The 24,925-nt window shown below is 39.3% G+C and overlaps 1 protein-coding gene across 1 annotated transcript in view; it reads left to right on the forward strand.

Annotated features, from left to right (window-relative positions):
* LOC149467125 (uncharacterized) overlaps positions 1-23,689 on the forward strand; it is a 74,299-nt gene extending 50,610 nt beyond the window's left edge. Inside the window, exons 5-10 of the mRNA XM_089672213.1 lie at positions 2,064-2,206; positions 5,328-5,424; positions 9,294-9,446; positions 16,337-16,509; positions 18,745-18,910; positions 23,389-23,689. Coding sequence (XP_089528339.1) covers positions 2,064-2,206; positions 5,328-5,424; positions 9,294-9,446; positions 16,337-16,509; positions 18,745-18,910; positions 23,389-23,583 — 927 coding nt within the window. The 3' untranslated portion in view covers positions 23,584-23,689. The remainder of the gene's footprint in view (positions 1-2,063; positions 2,207-5,327; positions 5,425-9,293; positions 9,447-16,336; positions 16,510-18,744; positions 18,911-23,388) is intronic.
* Positions 23,690-24,925: the final 1,236 nt, after the last annotated feature.

The following is a 24,925-nucleotide window of genomic DNA, read 5'->3' on the forward strand; positions in this document are numbered from 1 at the left end:
CCTTGATAAACTCTGGAATTCATTTTCCCATCAATGACAACAATCCGTCCAGGCCGCGGGGCAGCAAAGCAGCCCCAAACCATGATGCTCCCTCCGCCATGTTTTACAGTGGGGATGAGGTTTTGATGTTGGGTAGGGCCTCACATACTTTTTCCTCCCTGCACTGTGAATGTTTACATGTTATGTGTAATTAAACCATGGCACCATCTAATGTTTGTGTAGTATTATGTTCAGCAGACTGTGTTCTTCTATTGTTGTGACTTAGATGACGTTCAGAGCACATTTTATGCCCAATTCATGCAAAACTCCACATAATCCCAAGAGGTTCACATATTTTTTCTTACAACTGTACAAGCCTAAGAAATACCAACATTTCAGTTTCCCTGGAATGTAGACAGCTAGAGATTTAAGGTTCTTTTCAGTCATCTTGTGAACCAGTTTGCAGAAACCCAATATTAACAAAAATGTTAAAATTCATTGAGCATAGTTAGTGATAAGAAAAGCTTGCTTTTTCTTCACTGTTAATCTAGCAAATCCAAAGTTCCAAAACAGAACACCGGTCCTGCTCTCAACTATGCCCTTGCTGGCCAGAAGATGTGTTCCAGAAGAGATCTAAGGGTTCTCCAGTGGAAGGGCTGTTATGCATTCTGCATGGTGAATCTAGCAAATCCAAAGTTCCAAAACAGAACACCGGTCCTGCTCTCAACTGTGCCCTTGCTGGCCAGAGGATGTGCTCCAGAAGAGATCTAAGGGTTCTCCAGTGGAAGGGCTGTTATGCATTCTGCATGGTGAATCTAGCAAATCCAAAGTTCCAAAACAGAACACCGGTCCTGCTCTCAACTGTGCCCTTGCTGGCCAGAGGATGTGCTCCAGAAGAGATCTCAAAGGGTTCTCCAGTGGAAGGGCTGTTATGCATTCTGCATGGTGAAAATGAATTGGTACAGCCAGAATCCCAAAGTGTTACAAATCCAGCTTCAAGCAAACTGGTTAGCTGTACCTGAGTACCACAAAATGAAAACATTAAATAATTCATGTTTAATTTTCACAGCACACCATCATTTTAAACCTTCCATCCATGCCCCCATGCTTTATTTTGTTGGGAAATCACTTTGAAAAACACCCCTAGCATTTCTAGGCATGGCCATCTTGGGTAAGGCCAGATTATTCTAGTAGCATTTACTTCCTGGAATCCATTTCCCCTTACTGTGAAGATGCCATAGAAAATGTGCATTCACAGTACTGTGAACATGGGCTGCTGGTACACATTTTTACAGGGTCAAGCATGCAGGCAGAAGGGTGTGCTTGGCCCCTCCACCACCAGATAAAAGAAAAAAAATGCCCATGAAGGGGATTTATGACATCATTTTGGCCTAGGCCAGAAATCAGGAAGCACCTAAAGAAATATTAGCACAAGTAAAATAATATACCTTCCTATCTATTTATTACAGCTAGCAGCATAAGGATTAAAAATAGTTAATTGAGAGAGTTTAGTTCTGCTTTATGGAAAGTTTTAGCAAATAAAGATGTTAACTAATTGATACACATCAAAGTAAAGGCTCATTGTTTTTTACCTTCATGCAATCTACGAATGAAGGTAAAAACCTTTTGTGTGCAGCAGCACCCCAGCCCCCCCCCCCCCCCTTATATTAATCCAAGCCCCCTCTCGGTCCAGCGATGTGCATGAGAGCAGTGGCTCTCCAGGGACTAGCGAGCTGTGCTAGTGTGTAATTGGAAACACAGAGCAATGGCTTGGATGCCCCATAGCAAGCTGCTTGCTATGGGCTCAGGAGGCAGGAGGGAGGGGCCAGTAGCGCCAGTAGGGGACCCAGAAGAGGAGGATCAGGGCTGCTCTGTGCAAAAAGACTGCACAGAGCAGGTACATAAGACACGTTTGTTATTTCTGCCTTTAATATCTCTTATATTAAGTCTTGTGAGCATTAAATGTAACTGTACATTACTGTACATATAGTAAATTCTGTCTTGTTTATGCTGTCTTAATTTGCTCAATTTTTATTAATACTTTTAAATATAGAAGACCAGTTATCAATTTTCTTATTTTACAGGATGGGGTAGAGCTGGAAGGGGAAGATAACAACAGGAACACTCCACTACGACTGGCTAAGGGACGTAAATCCAAAGAAATAGTCTCATTTCTGCACAATGCTATCACACATTCAAAGAATCTCCATGCTAAGTTTGATTGGAGGTATTTTTTTCACAAAGTTTTATTTGTTATTTCTGTTCATTCAGTATTTTATGCTTTAGATTTCAACATATTTATTTTTAAGGGTTAATCAGACATGTCCTCGCTTCTTGATGTCCTAACTTTTTCCTGTACTAGGAGCTGCCTTTTTGAAATATTACCTGTAGCACCACCTGCTGGATAATTGCTATAGTATGGAGCACCCTGTTAGGAGGAATGAGCACTATTATGTCTTAAAGTGATACTGGTTAAAAAAGGATATTCAAGTATGTATTCTCAACTAGTTTACAGGTCCATTAGATAATGGATGCGTAGAGATTATTATTGGAGAAAAAAAATATTGTTTAGTGTCACTTTAATAGTCAGACATAATGGTCTATATGGTTAGGAAACAACAGCAGAAGGGGGTGTCCCTTAGAAAGCTCATTTCTATAGCACTGATATTAGTCTCTGCATGCTAAAGGAGATTACATTCAAAGCCCTTACCACAACTATATAGATACATGCACATCTGGACCTGTTTGGAGGTGAACCAATTTGGTTTTGTGGGAAAACATATATATTTGAATGAGAAATTGTCTCTGGACCCAGGACCACGGTACTGCAAGACATCTGTGCTTAATCCACATGGCCATTGTCTTGCTGCTTTCTTCATTTGCCTACTTTACCCTATGTTCACACCTAAGCATTTTCTGCAGTGTTTTGCATCTTGCAGAAACGCACAACAGTCCATTTAACATGATTTCCTATGGGACACATTCACATCTTCACGTTTTCACCCGTTGCTTTTTTGGAAATGGTCAGGGACTTTTTAAGAGCAAAAAGTAGCATTTTTGGTTCTATAAACTTCAATGGAAACGCTGAAGAAAAGCATGTAGTGCGTTTTTGATGCGTTTGGCATTTTAATCTGCCTAGCAACAAGAAAAAATGCAAAACACATAAAAAAACTTATGTGCAAAAACACAAAACGGACCACAAAAAGCACTCCAGAAACTGATCAAATGCAAACTGCATAGGTGTCAACCTAGCCTTAATGCGTGCTAAACTAGGGTTACCACCTGATTCCTTTTAATCCAAATTACATGGCCATGTGACTAAAGCAAAAAATACAAAAACTAGGTGTAGCGCTCTCTAACAAAACAGTGACTAGAATCCCCGATAGGGAATAATAATGTGACAAGTAGTGGAAAAAAACAACCAGCTAAAAGTGATCCAATAATGAATAAATAACACAAGTGAATAACCACAATACAATGTATTGATATGTAGTGAAAACACACCTGTGATCCCAGCACTGGGAGATAAATCCTGCCCAAAAGGTGACAAACAAGTGCTCTGTGTCCAAACACTCAAATCAAATAACAAATATATAAATAAATATATAAACCTCTAAAATATAATTGATCCAATGATACACAAAATGGTGAAAAAAATGTATATATATATATATATATATATATATATATATATATAAAATCTCCTGAAAAATGATATGAATCCAATCTGACAATACATGACACCAGTGTGCACAAAAATATGTAAAAAACATGCAGGTGATTCTTGTGCGTTGTAGCCTCTGGTGATGATTCCACACACAGCTAGATTGGCTCCTCACCTCCTTATCATGACCCTAAAAGGGCCTACATGCCTTTGGGATCACTCCTGGATCCTCCTGGATCAAATCATGTCCTCCAGACAATTTCAAAGCAAAAGTCACAGCATATGCCTTCCAGACCAAGACCAGCTTGATATTCCCCTTTAAATGGCTCTAATCAATAAGACCAGCTCCCACACGATCCATAAATAGAAAGAACTTCCATAGCATGATATCGTTTATTAAGCAATAAAAATAGATATAACCAAAGCACTCACATTGTTAAGCATCTTGTACATAGCCTTAGAACCTCATGTCATGGGTGTACTTACACGGGTTCTTTTGAGAGTCCAAAGATGGCGTCCACGCCAGAAGTTATGTCACCTACGCGTTGCGTGGGCTTCAGTAATATGGCCACCGTTTACTATAGGAGTCTACAAGATCCCATAGGATAATTGTGTATTAATGGGTATCATTTGGGAGGTTTATATCAAGGTATTTAGCTCCTATATAAATATTTTCTGGTTGCAATAGAATAATAGAACGAGCAGGTTGGTACAGTGGTAGGATTGAAGATCATTGCGGTCCACGGGAAAATGGCCACCGTAAGTCCACCCATTAACTAGATTGGTCAGATTGATTCCCAATATAAGGAAGTATGGTCGACCAATGATGTCACCCTGATGAAGTCATGTGAGCGGTGACGCAACGCGTAGGTGACGTAACTTCTGGCGTGGACGCCATCTTTGGACTCTCAAAAGAACCCATGCATTTATATATACATTTTTTTTCACCATTTTGTGTATCATTGGATCAATTATATTTTAGGGGTTTATATATTTATTTATATATTTGTTATTTGATTTAAGTGTTTGGACATGGAGCACTTGTTTGTCACCTTTTGTGCAGGATTTATCTCCCAGTGCTGGGATCACAGGTGTGTTTTCACTACATATCAATACATTGTATTGTGGTTATTCACTTGTGTTATTTATCCAATATTGGATCATTTTAGCTGGTTGTTTTTTCCACTACTTGTCACATTATTATTCCCTATCGGGAATTCTAGTCACTGTTTTGTTAGAGAGCGCTACACCTATTTTTTGTATTTTTTGCTTTTTTCACTTTTAGGTAACAAGGTGCAGGTGTTAGCAGCCTTAATAGTTATATTAGGTTCTGAGCACAGGAAGTCCTCTTTATATATTCATGTGACTAGAGCCTCACTCACACCTGTGCATTTTATGTGCATTTTAGGTTTAAAAAAATCCTGCTTGCTGCATCTTTAAAAATGCATGTTCTATGTTCAGTGGCACTCTCATGTAAAATACACCTAAATGCACTGCACAGATGTGAACCTGCACTGATACAGTGGTAAGGCACTGAGTGAATTTGACTTCCATCATAATTTCCATCATAATTTCCATCATAATTAGTGACAGAACCTGTGTAAATCATATGTGTTCAGTTTTATAGGGTTGAGCAACTTTGCTCTAAACATTGTTACTAATAATTAACTCCTTTTCTCTTCAGTACATGGTTGTTTGGTCGCCCAGGAAAATCAAAAGGACCTATCCTCTTCTTTTATGGCAATCTGTTTCTTTGGGGATACCCAACATACTTTTTTAAGGTAAAATGATAAGAGTCAAAATCGAATTCAAACTTACAGATAGCTAGTCTATTATATACTTGTTAAAATGAGTAGGTCCCATTAACTAGTTATTGACCAAGCTTAAAGTGGTTGTAAAGGCTTGAGTTTTTTTATCTTCATGCATTCTATGCATGAAGGTAAAAAAGCCGTCTATGTGCAACAGTGCTCCCAGCACCCCCTAATATTCACCTAGGCTCCATCGAGATCCAACGATGTGCATGACAGCCTCGGCTGTCCCGGGTCTCTGCCTTCTCATTGACTGAGACAGCAAGCGGGAGTCATTGGCTCCCTCTGCGGTCAATCACAGCCAGTCAGCCAATGAGGAGAGAGAGGGGGCAGGGCCAAGTCACAGCCGCATGTGTGAATGGACACACGGAGCAGTGGGTGCCACCATAGCAAGCTGCTTGCTGTGGGGGCACCTGACAGAAATAGGACCCAGGAGAACCTGCGGGGGACTCAAGAAGAAGAGGATCCAGGCTGATCTGTGCAAAACCACTGCACACAGCAGGTAAGTATGACATGTTTGTTATATTACAAAAAATAAAATAATTACTGTTTAGTATTGCTTTAAAGTGTTACTAAACCCAGGACCCTGCATTCACTATATCTGGTCTCCCACAGTACACAGAATATGGAAATGCAATTATTTTAGTAAATATAAACTGCTAAATACCTTTTCTCATCAGTAGTATATAGCAGTCTTGTGACTTCTATCAGTGTCCGACCGGGCACTGGTTAAAGCTTGTAGGAGGCGGTTTCATTCTTCTCTGACTGTCCTATGATGCTGCATGACCCTTGACCCTCTGCTTGGACAGTTCTGATTGGCCCTGCGCTGATCACATGCACCCTCCCAAAAAAAAAAACACTTTAGCAATACACACCAAACTGAGTATGTGCAGAGTGACTCCTAGGGCTCTGTACTATCAGCAGATGGATTGGGGACTGTGGAAGAAAGAGAGGATCAGGGAAAACAGGATCAAACAGACTTTTTACACATTGTGGGTTCCATAGTGAGTATAACAAGCATGCTTTACTGCATATACAGTACAGACGGATTTTATGTTGGGTTTAGTAACACTTTAACTGCAAAAAGGTCCAGGTTGGCTAAAATAATTTGGCAGGTGAAAATAAGATTGGAATATATGATATTTTTATATATATATTATATATATATATATATATATATATATATATATACAGTGCTCAGCATAAATGAGTGCACCCCTTTTGAAAGGTAAGACTTTAATCAATATCTCAATGAACACAAGAACAATTTCCAAAATTATGACAAAGCTGTAGAGAACATTTGTTTAGCTCATTACATGAAAGTAAGGTTAATAATATAACTTAGATTACAAAATCTTCAATTTTACTCAAATTAGTTGATGCAAAAATGAATACACCCCACAACAAAAACTACTCCGTCTAGTATTTTGTATGACCTCCATGACCAGTCTTCTAGGCATGGAATGAACAAGTTGGCGACATACTGCAATATCTATCTTTTTCCATTCTTCAGGAGCGACCTCTTTTAGAGCCTGGATGCTGGATGGAGAGCGATGATCAACTTGTCTCTTCAGAATTCCCCACAGGTGTTCGATTGGGGCCAGATCAGGAGACATACTTGGCTACTGAATCACTTTCACCCTGTTCTTCTTCAGAAATGCAACAGTGGCCTTAAATGTGTGCTTTGGATCATTGCCATGTTGGAAAAATTACGACCAAAGGCATGGAGTGATGGTAGCATATTCTCTTTCAGTATAGAGCAGTACATCTGTGAATTCATAACACCATTAATGAAATGCAGCTCCCCCACACCAGCAGCACTCATGGCCCCTCAGAAGGACACTGCCACCACCATATTTCACTGTAGGCACCATGCATTTTTCTTTCTACTCCTCACCTTTGTGGCACCATACAGTTTTGAAGCCATCAGTTCCAAAAACATTTATCTATCTCATCACACCAAAGTACAAGAGTACAGAGTCCCAGTAGTCCTCTTCTTTTTTAGCTTGGGCTCTGGCAAATTCTAGGTGGGCTTTTTTGTGCATGGGCTTTAGGAGAGGTTTCCTTCGTGGACAACACTCATGCATGCCATTCCTCTGCAGTGAACGCCATATTGTATCACGGGAAACAGTCACCCCAGTTTGGCTTTCTAATTCTTTAGCTAACTGCAGTGAACTTGCATGATGATTTTCTTCAACCCTTCTCATCAGAAGACGCTCCTGTTGAGGTGTTAACTTCCATGGATGGCCTTGACATTTCTGTGAGATGGTTGCAGTTCCATCTTTGTTATATTTTTGTATCACTTTTGCTACAGTATTCTGACTGATAAGTAAAGCTTTGCTGATCTTCTTGTAGCCTTCACCTTTTTTGTGTAAAGAAATTATTTTCTTTCTCATGGCTTGTGATATTACTCTTCCATGTGTTGCCATTGCTGCCAGCATGAAATGGGAAGGAGTTTTCTTTGTTAAGTAACGCCCTTTTATAATCAACTGCCTGCTGGACACCTGTTTAATGAAGAATTAGACCTGTAATTGAATTCTTGTTTGTTGAGGTGTATTCATTTTTGCAACATGGTCTTGAACAAATTTGTTAGAAAAATACTTTTTGTGTATGCAAATTAACAAATCTTGTTTGCAATCAATGACCCACATTTGTGGGAGTATTTTGAGTATATTGTCCGATAGAAAATGTTGATTCTGAAAGTAAAGTAAAGGTTTTCTGACAAATCTGTTGGCGTGTACTCATTTATGCTGAGCACTGTATATGTATATGTGTGTGTGTATATACTGTATATATATATATATATTTATACATATATATACACACTAAATAAATACAAATCAGCCATAAAATTATGACAACCCACCATAACCTATCAAGGCATTGACTCCACTAGACGCTTTGTTCTCTGGCACCAAGCCATCAGTGGCTGATCCTTGAAGTTCTGTAAGGTGCAACGTGGTGCCTCCATGGATCAGACTGGTCTTTGTAGCACATCCCACAGATGCTTGATTGAATTGAGATCTGGAGAATTTGAAGGCCAAGTCAACACCTTGAGATTGTTATTGTGTTCCTTAAATTATTCTTAAATTCATCAGGCCAGGCCACCTTCTTCCATTGCTCTTGTGGTCCAGGTCTGATGCTCACGTGGCCATTGTAGGCGCTTTTGGCTGCGACCATGGGTCAGCATGGGAACCCTGACTGTTCTGTGGCTACACAGCTCCATACACAGCAAATTGCGATGCACTGGGTGTTCCAACACCTTTCTATCAGAACCAGCATTAACTTTTTCAGCAGTTTGAGCTACTCTATTGGATCAGACTATGCAGGTCAGCCTTTGCTCCCCATGTGCTTTGATGAGCCTTTGCCATCCATGACGCTGTCGCTGTTTCACTGTTTTTGTATCCTTGCACCACTTTTGGTAGGTTCTGAATGCTGCAGACTGGGGACATCCCACAAGAGCTGAAGTTTTGTAGATGTTCTGGCTCAGTCATCTAGCCATTATAATTTGGTTCTTGTCAAAGTCACCGCAGTCCCTACACTTTTTTTCTGCTTTCAATACATCAACGTCAGGAACAACATGTTCACTTGCTGCCCTATATATTCCTATATATCCCATCCACTTTGTATTTTACTCTTCCTCTTTAGTTAAACTGTGAAATCATACATACATCTGTCTGCGGTGTATGTGTTTCCTGTTTTTACATTCCCATCAATCAATGCATGGTCTATAGAAGTAAATCTAAGGCTGATATTTGACTATGTAACTGTGAGTGCTGTTTCTATAATTTATACATTGTGGAATATTGCTGACTAAACACTCTGTTTCCTGTCTTCTACAGATTGTGCCTGTCTCGTATAATTATCTCTGGGAATGGCATATCACATTCCTGCTCAGCAATGTACTGATGTGGTTCTTTTTCTTAAAAGCATCCCTGATGGACCCAGGTTTTCTGCTCCGGGACACAGAAGAGTATAACAATGCAGTCAGGCAGGTGCTGTATTCATAGCTTAAACAACAAGTGGCTCTTTATAAGATTTAGGACACCACAATACTTACTCCTGATCAGTGTAGAATATGTATGTAAGGATTGTCCCAGAAATAATGCTTAGACCATTACATATGCCATATAATGATGAGGTTTTGAGCTGATGCCTAATTTTTGCTATAGGTATTTTGAATTTTGTCTAACAGGTATTCATCCATTGTATCAAAAATGTTTCTATGTGTCAAGGACTTTTCTGATCAATAACTGTTTAGATATCCAATGGGCAGGATTAAACCTACTGCATTATTCAGTGTATGTGCTCATTAGACTTGCTTTTGTTTTTTCTTGCTTGATCCAGACATATAACAGCTGCCAATCTGGATTTTACACAGCTGGTCATGTGCATGTAAAACCAAACCAGTTGGAGATCCTATTAGCTAAACTTTGATTCAAGTCAGTTAAATAATCTTACTATAGTCAGTCAACGTATATTCTTTTACATTATTTTTAGATACGTGTAAAATAGATGTGGATAATGTTGTCAATGTTCAGATATAATTTCAAATATGTGCTTTCTACAAACACACTTTACTTTCCTTTATTTGATAAAAAAAGTTCTGTACAATACTGATTTAAGCTGGTCATACATGGATAAAAATGTGGGCAATTCAGAAAGGACCTGCCAAATTTTGTTCCATGTATGACCCCTGTGGTTGTACAGAAGTCAAGAATCAACCGATTGACTTCTGTAAAACCACTCTTTCAGATTTTCCCTGTTTGATCAGTGCTTCAGGCTATAACCTACAAAGCTGATCAGTGTATTCTGATGGCAGGGAAGTCTGCCCACTGTCAGAATACAATTGCTCAGCGGGGAGGGTTCTCCCATCTACCTTGAATGTGTGGATGGGGGAATTGGATCAGTTTTGTTCTTTAAACCCACTGGTTGAACAAAATATAGACTGATCCATCTATGGGCTGCCTTAAGTCTTCTACATATATAAATGTCCTAGAGGAATTCATATTCATATATTGGTGTCGATCCTGCGAGCAACCAATATAAAACAATCCCCCTTAAAGTCGCCTACGCCCTTCACACACTCATATATATGTGTGAAATTATACAGTAAACAAATAATAGTGCAGTAACTCCCAATACTACAATACCCCTTGTGGCAATACCTAAATCAATATATCATAACATATATGTAAAAAATCATCATAACATATGTGTAAAAAAGTCCTATGTAATATAATGTGTATTTCTTGATCTTCCAATTTTGCACCAATTTACAGCTCTATTCAACCAAACTCTTCATGTTCAGAAATTGTGCTCCTCCACAATCACCCAAGATGTGCTCTCACCCGGAGCTTTTTGACCTCACATTTTATAATGTTTGGTCATAAAGCGCTTGTGTCCTCCTAGTGGGACTATTAGAATGATAACTCCCCGATGGATCTCCTTCTTCTCACAGGCAGTCTCTAGTGCTTCTATCGTGCCTCCTCATCCTCCTCTTTTATTCACTGATCAGTTGATATGATCACACAGTGATTTTTTTTCCTTTACTTGATAGCAGTTAGGCTTTTATACTTTGCACACAATCCTGGGCCAGCCAACCACAAGGGCCAAAGATTCTGAACCTCTCATTGTAGGCCTCTAGAAGCCAAGGTATGGACATGCTCGCCCGCCTCGTGCTGCAGTCAGACACACATGTATGGTGCGCACTGCGCCGGCCAGCCTCCTGCCACATGGGAAAAAAATTACTGTGTGACCATATCAACTGATCAGTGAATAGAACTGTAAATTGGTGAAAAATTGGAAGATCATCAAGAAATACACATTATATTCAGTGGTGTATTTAGGTTTTGTGCTGCCCTGGGCAACACAAAGAAAATCTGCCTTCATGGACACAAACCAACACCACCACCCCTTCCCCCTCCCACAGAGAGAGCCTGACATTGACCAACAACACCCCCCTGCCCCCCACCTGGGAGAGCCTTCCAGTAACCCCCCCCCCAGTGATAGAAAGACACTCATCTTCATAGCTCTGGACATCCCTGGGAACGAGAGTCAGTCTCCACATACACCATCAAGCAGCCCGCAGCTTCTCTCGGATCCCACCTGGTTCCCATGGCGCACTTGTCCCTTCTCCCATCTCCCATTCCTTCTTCTGGGGGGATGTGTTGCCCCCTTGAAAAATGCCACCCTAGGCAAGTGCCTTGTTTGCCTTGTGGTAAATACGCCCCTGATTATATTATATGGGACTTTTTTTCACACATGTAAATGTTATGATGATTTTTTACACATATGTTATGATATATTTATTTAGGTATTGTCACAAGGGATATTGTAGTATTGGGAGGCACTGCACTATTATTTGTTTATTGTATAATTCATATTCATATACTGTACATAAGCTGCCGCTGGGACTGGTTGCCAGTTTAGTGGCATAGACCTGGTCTGTAAGCATACCAGTCACACTTCAAGCTCTTCCTTCAATAATTAACAGCTAGTTACAATGACCATTCAATGTAATTCTGTAAGCTGTTACAAAGTTACACTGTTACAACACCTGTCCTTTAGATCGCTGGCTTGTGACATCATCATGACAAGAGCTACAACAATATTGTAAGATTGAACTAAAAAAGGGTTGATTTTTTTTTTATTTAGTTTTATATGAAAAAATGGCATAGATTAAAGACAGTGTATGTTACAGTTCATGTGGTTAATACAGAACACACAGTATATGTAGTACAGTATATCATAACATGGCATTAGCTTGTACCAGGATGCTAACAGACTTTTTTTGAAAAACAAATGCAAAATTGCTGAAATGCATATAGTCTACACTGAATATGAGGGATAGGGTAACTCCAATAGTTTAAATTGGAAATGAGGAGGGAAAGGGGAGGGGGTATCTCCTAATAGTTTAAATTGAATTTGGGGGGGGGGACTAGGGTATCTCCTGATACTACTAATAGAAATGTGTTAGTACAGTTTTATTAATGTAGCAACAGTATAGATAGGGGAAAAGGGTGAATTTGAAGGCCTATAGAAGAGAGAAGAATATGGGAAACAAAAAATAAAGAGGGCAGAGAGGAAGTGGGGTGGGGAAGAAGAGGAATGAGGGGTTGTAATTAGCACACTCCCTATCCCTGTGGCAGTCTGGAGGCAGTCAGTGATATTAATTGGATAGTAAATCTCAGAACTGAAAACATCAGATGGTGAAAAAAGCCAAAAGTGTGTCGATCTAATTTATAATATTCTGCAGCAACCAAATGTTCCAAATGCATGGTGGAATCCAATTCCATAACCCATTCTGTTAGACATAGTACCTGTGGCGAGCATCAATGTCTAGGAATAAGGGGCATTCAGTATCTTAGTATATGTCACCCTAGTGTAAATCTGTAGGATGTGAGCCCAGAATGTTTTTGATAGGGGCACTTTCCCATCAACAGTGGCAGGGCATAGCCAATGAGTACCACAAACTGAAAACGCTACGTAGTTTACTTTAATATTCATCCATTCATATCTTCTTGCTTTATTTTGCTGAGAAATCACTTTGAAAAACACTCCTGTAGCATTTCTAGCTGTAGCCATCTTGAGTAAGGGCAGATGATTCATGTAGCATTTACTTCCTGGAATCCATTTGCCTTTAGCTCAGGCATGCATGCAGGAGCATGTGCTTAGCTGGGAAAGCCCCTCCTCCCCTCCTCCATATGAAAGGGAAAACAAAAAGCCCATGCAGACACACGTGTGGGATGTATGACATAATTTTGGCCTAGGACAGAAACCAGGAAGCACCTGTTGATAAGTACAAACACAAAACATGTTAAAAACAAGTAAATATAAAATACCTTCCTATCTATTTACTCTTGCAAGCAACATACAGATTAAAAACAGAAGTTGATTGAGAGAGTTTAGTTCCACTGTACCCAGGACTAGCCTTAAATTTCCTTCCCCCAGCCAGTTCCTTTTTTCTTTCCTGTTCACATAGAAACATTTCTTACATAGTTAATCATTTTGTTTTTTTTGTGCAATGTTAAAAAAATACACCCAGTTCGGCTAGTTCATTTAACTAACCATATCATACATTGTATCAGGAAAAAAAGCTAGTGTCGTAGCAATGAGAGCAAAATGCATTGCAGAAATGAGTACTTTATATTGCATTGAAAATGGAATTTGTTAACCTGAAATGGCTACAGCATCACGTATTATGCGTCTAGTGCATGCATATAGTATGTGGTATAGGCTTCTCTCTGTTCTGTTCATAGGGGGAAAAACAGATACCCTTCAATTAAGACAGAGACAACCATAAAAGCCTGTGAGATTCTAAATTTTCTCAAGTCTACTAAAATGTTTTCATCACTTTTCCACTGTCTATAGTTTTAGTTTTGGATAGAATGGAGATGGATTAGAACATCTGTCAGATTTTATTGCTGTCTGTATGTTAGGGAGATTCACCCTCTGTGTTAGTCCTGTTTACCGTTATCATCAAAAGTATATTTTAAATATTTTAAATATTTAAAGTATAACTAAAGGCAAAACTTTTGTTTTAGTATTGGATAATGTGCATGGGTATTAGAATACCTGTCTGTTTTTCTTTTTTGCAGTTTGCGTCCCTTTAGTGCTGGTTCACATATATGCAGAATGAATGTGGCTTGAACAGCATCCAATCCACATGACATGTAAAATAACATTGCTTCCTAAGGTGCCTGTTCACATACTGTATGTCCGGTGCACTGGCAGTGCAGATTCAGTGCAGATTGAAAAAGAGTCATGTGCGATTTCTGAGCAGTGCCTTCAGGTTCAGGTGCAGATTACAGGCTATTGACGTCTATGGGAACCATTTCTAAACAGCATAAGTGTGAACAAGATAAATTGCTAATCCTGTCCTGAACCTGATGTAAGCCATCAGCCATCAGATATCCAGAGGTCTACAGTCCCCCACCAGACTACCTTCAGGGGTTTTGGACCACATTTCATCTCTTGTGATATGCTTTCCATTTGATTTTATTTCTCTTGTGAGTATTTTACTTTTTATCAATAAATCTAATTTTTAAAGGTAATGCACTAGGCCCGTGCGCCCTCTTTTTGTTTCTTTATATACAGTTCTCTTTGGATTTCCTTGGTCTGTTGAGGGCAGCAAGGCTTGCATTCTTTTCATACACATGTGAGGATATTGACATTGTGGAGTCCATTGTCCAGCGCAGGAGCTCAGGCATTTGGTTGCTTTTTTCTTTCTTCTGTTTACGGTTATCACCGAGAGTGAAGGAAAGAAAAGAAAATCCCAGATTTTGGGTTGTCCTCAGAACAGTAATTAAGGGGAATCTTTCAATGGAGACACTAGTTTTGGTGACCCTGGTGTCACCCTAGGGTTCCCTTACTTTGGAGGGGTTTCTTCTCACTTCCTGTTTTAGCTATGGGATAGGAAGTGAGGGGAAATCTCCCCAATGTGACACACTTGGTAAAAAAGAACACTGACAGGAGATATAGCCCTGACCTACTCTATCCAAAATGAAAAAAAAAAGTTTTGCCTTTAGCTCTATTATATATTTCAATATTTTTATTAAGTTTTTCAGAGATAAACAGGGAAAAGAGATATGGTTCATTCACACAATATTGTAATAGACAAAATATGGTTGATCATTTTTGTTGTGGTTCCGCCCATTGGACGGATAAGGTATTGGTCTTGTTTAGCAATATCATCAGAGGTATTCATGTATATTTGATGAACCTTGATGAAGAGTTTGGGGTGTTAGGGGAGTTTTGGTGGAGAGGTGTGGGAGGATAGGATTGGGGGAGGAGGGATATAACTGGGTAATTGAGGAAATACCAGTCTTGGTATGGGATGTGATTACATCTCATGAAATGTTATAAGGGTTGTACAGAACATTTTGGGTGATTTAGCCACTGGTCCATTGGGTATTGAATTTATGACAGGAAGAAGTGTTGATTGTGGATAGTTTTTCCATTTGGCATTGAGTGTTAAGGTCTGTAATTAATGAAGTGATTAAGGGGGTATTGTTTGTGTTCCATAATCTAGTAATATTAATTTTGGCGGCAAAGAGTATGTGGGTAATAATTGTTCGGGAGTGGGGAGGGAGTTTCTCGATTCCGATGTGTAGGAGTGCTAATGAAGAGTTCGGGACTATCGAGATTTTGTTACCTTTAGCTCTATTATAATGGTGCACTGACTCTAGGGCAGAAAGTGAGAGGAACCCCTTCCCCGATGGGGACGAAGACTGCAGTAAAACCCCATTTTATCCAAAACAAAACACAAGAAAAAATGTGTCTGGAGTTCTTTTAACTTTTATATTTTCTAATAAAATGAACTTAAAATTATCTACATTAGCATTAACTAGAACACGTTTTACTTTAAAGTGGTTGTAAACCTCAAACATGAAATGTGAACAAAGCATATACCTCTGTAGTGTGTACCAGTCTCAATCCAGAGCACTAAGTGTCATTTCTGTCTGCTGCCTTGTTCCTCTGCTATAAGCATGAGTCACTGACAAGTTTTCCTGACACCAAGAGAAAATTGGTGATGGGAAGGGCACAGCCTGTGAATGACAGCCTCAGCTCTGTTCCTGTGTGGTGTGTTAAGGAAGGTGTGTCTCTTCTCTCCAATCAGCTCTCAGAGCCCTCCTCAATGAAGTAACTTTAGCTTCCCGCCCCTTGCTTTTCAGAACTGAGAGCTCCTGTGTAAATTCTGCACTTTGAATGGATGTAGGGGAAACATGGTTGTAGAAATATAGGTACAACTTATGCAGGAGGATTTGTTTCATCTCTGTGTATCACCTGAGGCCAGTCACTTCATGTGTGTAAGGGTTTTCAACCATTTTAACTTACTGGATATTTTCAATTGATTCTAATACAGTTCAATACTTTCCAATAGGCTATCAATTTTAATGACTGGAAAAATGGCAAGAACCCTCTGAGCCGACTGTGCCACACATGCCATCTTGCGAAGCCTCTGCGTTCCAAGCACTGTCGTGTCACAAACCGCTGTGTTGCAAACTTCGACCATTACTGTCCTTATGTCTACAATGATGTGGGACAGCGCAATAGGTTTGTTGCTTTTTTTGTTTTATTCAGTATATATTCATGGGTACGGAAATGACAGTGCATGCATCCCATTAAACACTAATGTCTTTCATTGATTTCTCATTCATAGTAATGCTTGCCCCGACTAAGAAACAGGAAGCACTTATCTTTCATGGCTTAGAGAACTACATTGCAAGGCATTTCCTTTTAGTCATGTGAAAAATCAGCGCTAAAGCTTGCAATTATTCATTCCTGTATACAAACAAAAGCTCCACAAAACTTTTTAAATTGACTGATTAATGTATTATATAACCGTAGAGAAGAGTCTCTTTGGAGCTTATTCAGGATGATAGTATGAAATCCAGTGATACCATAGAAAGTGATATATAGCTCATGGCATCACATTGGATTTTTGCATTCAGCTCTGTAAAGAAATCAATTATGATTGGTTGTGATGCTATTCTTTGCATATCTCTTTGCACATTGCATTGCCTGGAATGGGATTGGATAAACCTGCATTATAAAAACAATATAGCATTTAAATATAAAATAAATTTAGAGGCATAATATTTTTTTAACCGCTTCCCGACTGCCTACAGCTGTCGATCACCAGCACCCAGCGATCATTGAGGACTGTAAACAATACAGATCTCTTCCCTGTCAGCACCAGCATGCTGCTTTAGCAGAGCAATACAAAGCAGCATGCTTACACAGTAAAACACACACAACACATTTAGTAAAGCAGCACACAGTTAACCCTTTGATCACCCCAGATGTTAACCCCTTCCTGCCCAGTGTCATTAGTACAGTGTCAGTGCTTTTTTATTAGCACTGATCACTGCATTAGTGTCACTGAGGATGTCAGTGGCAGTTAGTTAGTTCCCCTCCCCAGTGTTAGAATGCCCCCTGCAGTCCTGCTATAAGTCGCTGATCGCCGCCATTGCTAGCATAGAAAAAAAAATCCAGTATATATACCGCCATTTGTAGATGCTATAACCTTCACTTAAACCAATTAATTTACACATATTGGGATTTGTTGTTTTAGCAAAGACATGTAACAGAATACATTTTTGCCTAAATTTATGATGAAATTAGATTTAACAATTTTTTTTTACTGGATATGTTTTATAGCAAAAAGTCAACAATATTGTTTTTTTTTTTTTTCAAAATTGTCAGTCTTTTTTTGTTTATAGCACAAAAAATAAAAAAACGCAGAGGCAATCAAATACCACCAAAAGAAAGAACACTCCATTTGTGGTTAAGAATGGACATACAATTAATTTGGGTGCAGGATTGCATGACTGCAGAATTGTCAAAGTAACGCAGCGCTGTATTGCAAAAAAATGGCCTGGTAAGGAAGGGGGGGTAAATCCTCTGGAGGGCAAGTGGTTAATATAACTAGATCACCTTAAAAGGAAACTGTCATGAGAGAGTCCTCTCCTTCCTAAAGGGTAACTTCACTTTTGTGAAAAAATATAGCAAATAAAACAAACAATATAACATATACAATTTCTACATATTCCATATTGTAATGTCATGTTATTAACCACTTGCCAACCACACTATAGCCAAATGACGGCTACAGTGCGTTGTCCAGTTCTGGAAGGGCTTCATATGACGTCCTCCCAGAACACGAGCACGAGTGCCCCCACAGCAAGCAAGTTGGTATGGGGGCACTCGTAGGGGGGTGAGGAGCCAGGAGTTCTGGCGGGGGACCCAAGTAGAGGGGGACTGGGGCTGCTGTGTACAAAACCATTACACAGAGTATGTAGGTACAATATATGTTATTTTTTAAAAATAAAACATGATTCTTTACCATCAAAGTGCTGTGCAAACTTTTGGCGCTAAATAAATCCTGTATAATAATAATAATCCTTTACAATCACTTTGAAGACCCATTCACATTATGCACTGCATTTAAATTTGTTGGCAGCGCATCTTAATGTGTCAAAACAAATATACACTATTTTTAATGCATGTGCAAACACCCCACAATGCTCATCTCTTGTCTGTTGGCTGCTGTTGTACTGAATGTTGGGATGCCATTCAAAATTAATAGGCCCATGATGCACATGTTGCCACTCATTGTGGTAACGTGATAAAATGTGCAATTCACCACAAATTACTGCAATGCAAAGATTTAAATAGGCACTAGGATTAATATTTCCAAATTGTCAACATACTTCACTCTTTGGTAAATGATCCCTAAAGTGTTTTTATTATATATGTTCTATTTCATCATTTATTTTCACTTCACAGGGTGTTTTTTGTCGGGTTCTTGTTGAATATGTGCATCAACTGCTTTATTGGAGTCTACCTGTGTTGGGACTGGTTATATATTGAAGGTCACAGCCTGTTAATTGAAATGGGCTTTGTGTTCCTCGCTGCGATTGGTTTTATTTCTACTATGATGACTGGAACGTGTGTAAGTAGTCATGTTTAGATTTACAAGCCTAAAATTAAACGTCAGATATACAACTTCTACTGTACAACAAACATTCCCTTGGTAACAGGGGCGGACTGACAACTCATGGGGCCCCCGGGCAATAGGAAATCATGGGGCCCCTGTGTCCTTGCCCACACTCAAACCACACCTAAAACAGCCTATGAAAGGTACCAGGGGCATCTCATGGGGCCCCCTGCTGACCCCGGGCCCTCGGGCAGTGCCCGAGTGGCTAAATGGTCAGTCCGCCCCTGCTTGGTAATGTACAAAAAAAAACCTATCCTATATACACTAAATGGTTGCGGCATGCAAACTTCAAATGTTTGTTGGAGTGTAAAAGACTTAAATATATGCTAATGATATGTATATTTAAAGATGAATTCCAGGTATGGATATTGTAGTTACATTGGTCTAGCTTGAACCCATATATCTATGTATATACCATATGTGAAAAAGTGGTGTAGCGCTAAATAGCATAAACTATAATATATTTATATATATATAATTATATATAATATTTATTCTATTTAGCGCTACACCACTTTTTCACATATTTAATATTGACCTACAGGTATAGGAATAGGTGTTTAGCTGATGTTATTTCCTATTTATCAATTTTTTTAGTACATCTAAGCGCAGGGAGACCATTTCTATATATGTATATACCATACCTGTCCGATACCCCTGAAAGCTGGAAATCACTGAAATAGACACCAATACTCCAGTGATTTCCACTTGCTTCCAGGTACCGCGCCAAACGGCTGCCCTGCTGCTTACTGAACACAGGAGGCCAGCAGCTCAGCGGCATGGATGCCATTCAGAGAATGCGTTACATTTTATGAATCAATGCAAAGCATTCTCTGATTGGACATGGTGGAGAGTGTTACTTTATCGTCCCACCTCTCCACCTCAACCAATCAGAGAACACTATGTATTCATTCAGAAAATGCAAAGCATTCTCTGAATGGCACCAATGCCAAGCAGCTGACCTCCTGTGTTCACACTGCAGCAGACCAGCCACTCGCCATGGGATCTGGGAGCAACTATAGATGACTGGAGTAGCGGTGTCTACTACATAGATTCCAGATTCCAGGGGAATCAGCCAGGTTGTATGGTTTATGCATAGTTAGAAACATAGAAATATAGAAAAGTGGAGGCAGAAAAAGACTGAGTGGTCCATCGAGTCTGCCTGGTTTTTGTTTTTGTGTGTGTTTTGGTTTATTTTTTGTTAACTTTTTTTGTCTGAGTATAGATCTATGCTTGTCCCAAGCATGTTTGAAGCTATTTACTGTTGACTGGCTCTCTACCTCTGCTGGAAGTTTATTCCAAGCATCAACTACTCTATCAGTAAAATAGTACTTTCTGAGATTAGTTTTGAACTTTCCTCCAGTTAGTTTAAGGTCATGTCCCCATGTTCTTGATTTTGGTTTCATATAGAAAATACTGCCCTCCTGAACCTTATTCACCCCCTTGATGTATTTAAAGGTTTCAATCATGTCTCCCCGTTCCCTTTTTTCCTCCAGACTGCACATGTTAAGTTCCTGAAGTCACTCCTGATATGTTTTACCCCCCAGACCTTTCACCATTTTTGTTACCCATCTCTGGACTCGTTCTATCTTATCAATATCTTTTTGTAAGTGAGGTCTCCAGAACTGGACACAGTATTCTAAATGAGGTCTAACTAAAGATCTATATAGAAGAATCAGGACCTCCTTCCTCCTGCTGGTGACCCCTCTACTGATGCATCCTAGAATTCTGTTCGCTTTCCCCACTGCTTGGCCACACTGTTTGCTCATTTTGCAATCGTATGAAGTAGGTAACCCCAAGTCCTTTTCTCTGAAGTGCTGGCCAGCAATGTACCCCCAATGTTGTACTCTCTCAAGGGATTCTTTTTTCCTAGGTGCATTATTTTTCATTTAGGCTCTGTTTGCACCTATGCAGTTTGCTTTTTGTCCGTTTTGCAGTTCTTTTTGCGTCTTTGTACACACAGTTTTGACATGTTTTTGCTGCATTTTTGCTGCGTTTTGCATTTTGTTCAGCTCTTTTTTTTAAAAGTAGAAATGTTTTTTGCTGGGCAGAATAAAAATGTAAAAAACGCACTACCATGCATTTCAGCAGAATCTCCATTGAACTCTACTGTAGCAAAAATGCTGCTTTTTGCTTTTAAAAAAGTCCCTGACCCTTTCCAAAAATGCTGCAGCTCATAAAAGCATAAATGTGAACATGTTCCATAGAAAACCTTGTTAGATGGACTGTAGTGCGTTTCTGCAAAAAGCACAAAAAAAACACATTGGTGTGAACGGAGCCTTAGAAACATTGAACTGCTATTTCCATTTTTTGACCACTCTACCAGCAATGCCAAATCATGTTCCATATTACAGACACCTCCAGGGATATCAACCCTACTACACATCTTTGTGTCATCAGCAAAAAGACATACCTTATCCAACAAACCTTTAGCTATATCACTTAAATACAGATTAAATAGAACAGGACCTAGTACAGAGCCTTGTGGTACACAACTAGTGACTGGTCTCTTTTCCGAGTGAACTCTCTTTACAACCACACTGTGGTATCTATCCTTTAGCCAGCTGCATATCCACTGAACCACCCAAGGGCTAAGTCATAGCTTGTACGACTTTTGTATTAGATCATTATGTGGAGCTGTATCAAATGCCTTGCTGAAATAAAGATATTCTGTGCCCACAGCACCACCCTGGTCCAAAACACTGGTAATATAGTCAATTAATTGGTCCAAGCTGGACCAATGTAGCTATGTATAAAATGTTTACAATTGGAGTTCCTCTTTAACTCATTGGTCACTAGCATTAACCTGCTAGATGGGGGCATCTGTTAGATTGTTTTTTTATTCTATAAATGTATGGCCAACTTTACAAAATAATTGCTCAGAGCATGCACCTGGGATGGACACGGTTCTTTATAATGGCACTGTACTGCCTAGGATGGCCCAGCCATTGGTTCCTATGACCAGCTGAATGATGTAAACACTGCTCCAGCTCCCCCCCACTTTTTGTAAAATTCTAACAGATGTTTTCACCTTTCTGTGCTCTTAAATTAGGTATACACTAGCAGATTGTCGTTTATAATTTTTTGCTTTAAGAACGTTTGTTCATTTTTTTTTCTTCTTCAATCATTTTTATTGAATTTTTTAACAAAAAACAGTATACAGTAGTATAGCGTGACAGACAAGAAAGTATTTGTCACCATCGCAGTTAGAGTACAACTTGTACACAAGAGTGCAAAAAGTACGAACAAAGTATATCAACAAAGTGAGTAAGGTGCATATCGTCAGTATTCATGGCATATGGTGATGATATATACAGGTGGCACAACAAAGCATAGCCACCTATCACATGAGGAATTTGAATTGCAGTAAGAGGGAGAAGGAAAGGAAGACAAGAAAAAGAGAAAGGTTAGGGGGAGATGAGAGGTGAGATAAGCCTCAGTAAGACAGGGGTCGGCGAGAAGGGGAAGGGTAGGGGAAGAGTCACACTGGGGAGGGATCTGGGCAATTGATAACAGAATGGCAAGTATTTGATATCTCATAGGTTCAGCAGTCTGTGATCAAAATGGCTCGGGAGCAAATCTGTGACCCAAGGGTCTGAAATTTTGCTGAACGTTGGCATAGTGTTTTGTAAGCGGGCTGTCAACTTTTTTTTTATCAAGGTCTAATGCGCTTTTGACTTAAATGCCAAGAGGGGGGATGTTCGGTGATAATTGGGCCTTGACTACAACCTGCTTAGCTGCAGTCAGTGTGTGGGTCATAAGAGTGAATTGGGAATTAGAGATTCGCAGCGGTTTGCGTTTTAGTAAGATTTAAAGGGGGTTCTGAGGTTAGGTTAGTGTGAAAGAGAGAATCTAAAAGTTGCTGCCAAAATCATTAAGTGACCAGGCAGGACCACCAAATGTGATAAAAGGTGCCAGCTTCTGAGCAACCTCCAAAGCAGGTGATGGAGGAGGCAGTGGTGACATGTGCCAGTCTACTAGGAACCATATAGTTTGATTGATTTTTTAATTGTTAGTGGGGTCAAGTGGATGTTCGTTTTCAACCGCAGTGACAAGAAAGGAGCAGGATGGAAGTTTTTTTCTCAAATGAACAGATTTCTAACAGTGTAGGTGGTTTTTCCTTCAGTAAAGTCCATTCCTTCCAAAACTGAATTTTCAAAACAAACTAAATTTTGAACTACTTTTGAATGATATTTATCAAGCCATCTAATGTACTGAGAATTTTAGTACAAATATTTGTTAAAATATTTGTGTAGACATTCCTTCAAATTTCTACTAGTGTAGCTTTAGAAAAAAATGTTTTGGCTGGACATGCAATTTAGAGGTAAGTTTGACCATTAAAATTCTGAGATTATTGTGATCACTGTAAAAAAGCCTCCTGCATCTGAACAAATGGAATAATCTGCCATTCTCCCTCCACTGTATATTAACAGCTATATATGGCTGCTGTGAACATCACAACAAATGAAAGAATGAATTCAAAGAAGTACTCATACCTCATGGACGAGAGTGGAAAGTTCTGTAATCCATTTGACAGGGGACTGTTCCTGAACCTCTTGGAATTCATCCATTTCATTCCACAACTTCCAGAAGAGAAGATTAAGAAAAGGAAAGTGAATGAAATATGAACATTTTAACAAAGAACATCTGAGTTTAGAATTTTATTTATATGCTTATTTTATAGAGAGATATTTTTATTGCTTTTTTCAAATAAATAATTTTATTATGACATTACCAGGCATTTGTGAGATTTCATTTTAATCAGCTTGACAGTAGCTTTATTAACTTCGTTCTTGCATATTTCTAAAATCTTGCCATTACAGGTCTACCGTGCCTTAGGGTAAACTCAGCCAGAGTGATCATTTTAAGCAGTGCTCCAACTGTGCATGTGTTTGCCATTCCTATTAAGCTGAAAGTGGCCTAAGATAAAAAAAATCTACTTTTTCAGGGCTGTCCAGCACTGATCCTAAATGTTTATTGGAAGAATACATATATATACACAGTTGTGTTCAAAATAATAGCAGTGTGTTGAAAAAAGTGAATAAAGCTCAAAATCCTTCCAATAGCTTTTATTTCCATACACACAAATGCATTGGCAACACTACACATTCTATTACAAATCAAAACATGAAGAAAAATATATCAAACTTGTGTTGTTCCTCTAAAAAAATTGAAGAAAAGTGAATATTAGACTGTTCAAAAAAATAGCAGTGTTTGTATTCTTCTTTACAAACTCAAACATTCACTATATAAACTGAAAAATGTTTGAAGATTTTGCTTTCCTTTGAATCACTTAATTAATATTTAGTTGTATAAGCACTGTTTCTGAGAACTGCTGTACATCTGTGTTGCATGGAGTCAGCCAACTTCTGGCACCTGTGAACAGGTACTCCAGCCCAGGATGATTGGACTACATTCCACAGTTCTTCTCTATTTCTTGGTTTTGCCTCAGAAACTGCATTTTTGATGTCACCCCACAAGTTTTCTATTAGATTAATATCTGGGGATTGGGTTAGCCACTCTATAACGTCAATCTTGTTGGTCTGGAACCAAGATGTTGCACGTTTACTGGTGTGTTTGGTGTCGATGTCTTGTTGGAACACCCATTTCAAGGGCATTTCCTCTTCAGCATAAGGCAGCATGACCCCTTCAAGTATTCTGATGTATTCAAACTGATCCATGATCCCTGGTATGCGATAAATAGGCCCAACACCGTAGTATGAGAAACATCCCCATATCATGATGCTTGCACAACCATGCTTCACTGTCTTCACAGTGTACTGTGGCTTGAATTCAGTGTTTGGGGGTCGTCTGACAAACGGTCTCCGGCCACTAGACCCAAAAAGAACAATCTTACTTTCATCAGTCCACAAAATGTTGCGCCATTTCTCTTTAGGCCAGTCAATGTGCTCTTTGGCAAATTGTAACCTCTTCACCACATGTCTTTTTTTCAACAGTGGGACTTTGCGG

The sequence above is a fragment of the Staurois parvus genome, unplaced genomic scaffold (assembly GCF_062004578.1).
Source record: "Staurois parvus isolate SC_StPar_1 unplaced genomic scaffold, SC_StPar_1.0 ptg000122l, whole genome shotgun sequence".
NCBI classification, from domain to species: Eukaryota; Metazoa; Chordata; class Amphibia; order Anura; family Ranidae; genus Staurois; species Staurois parvus.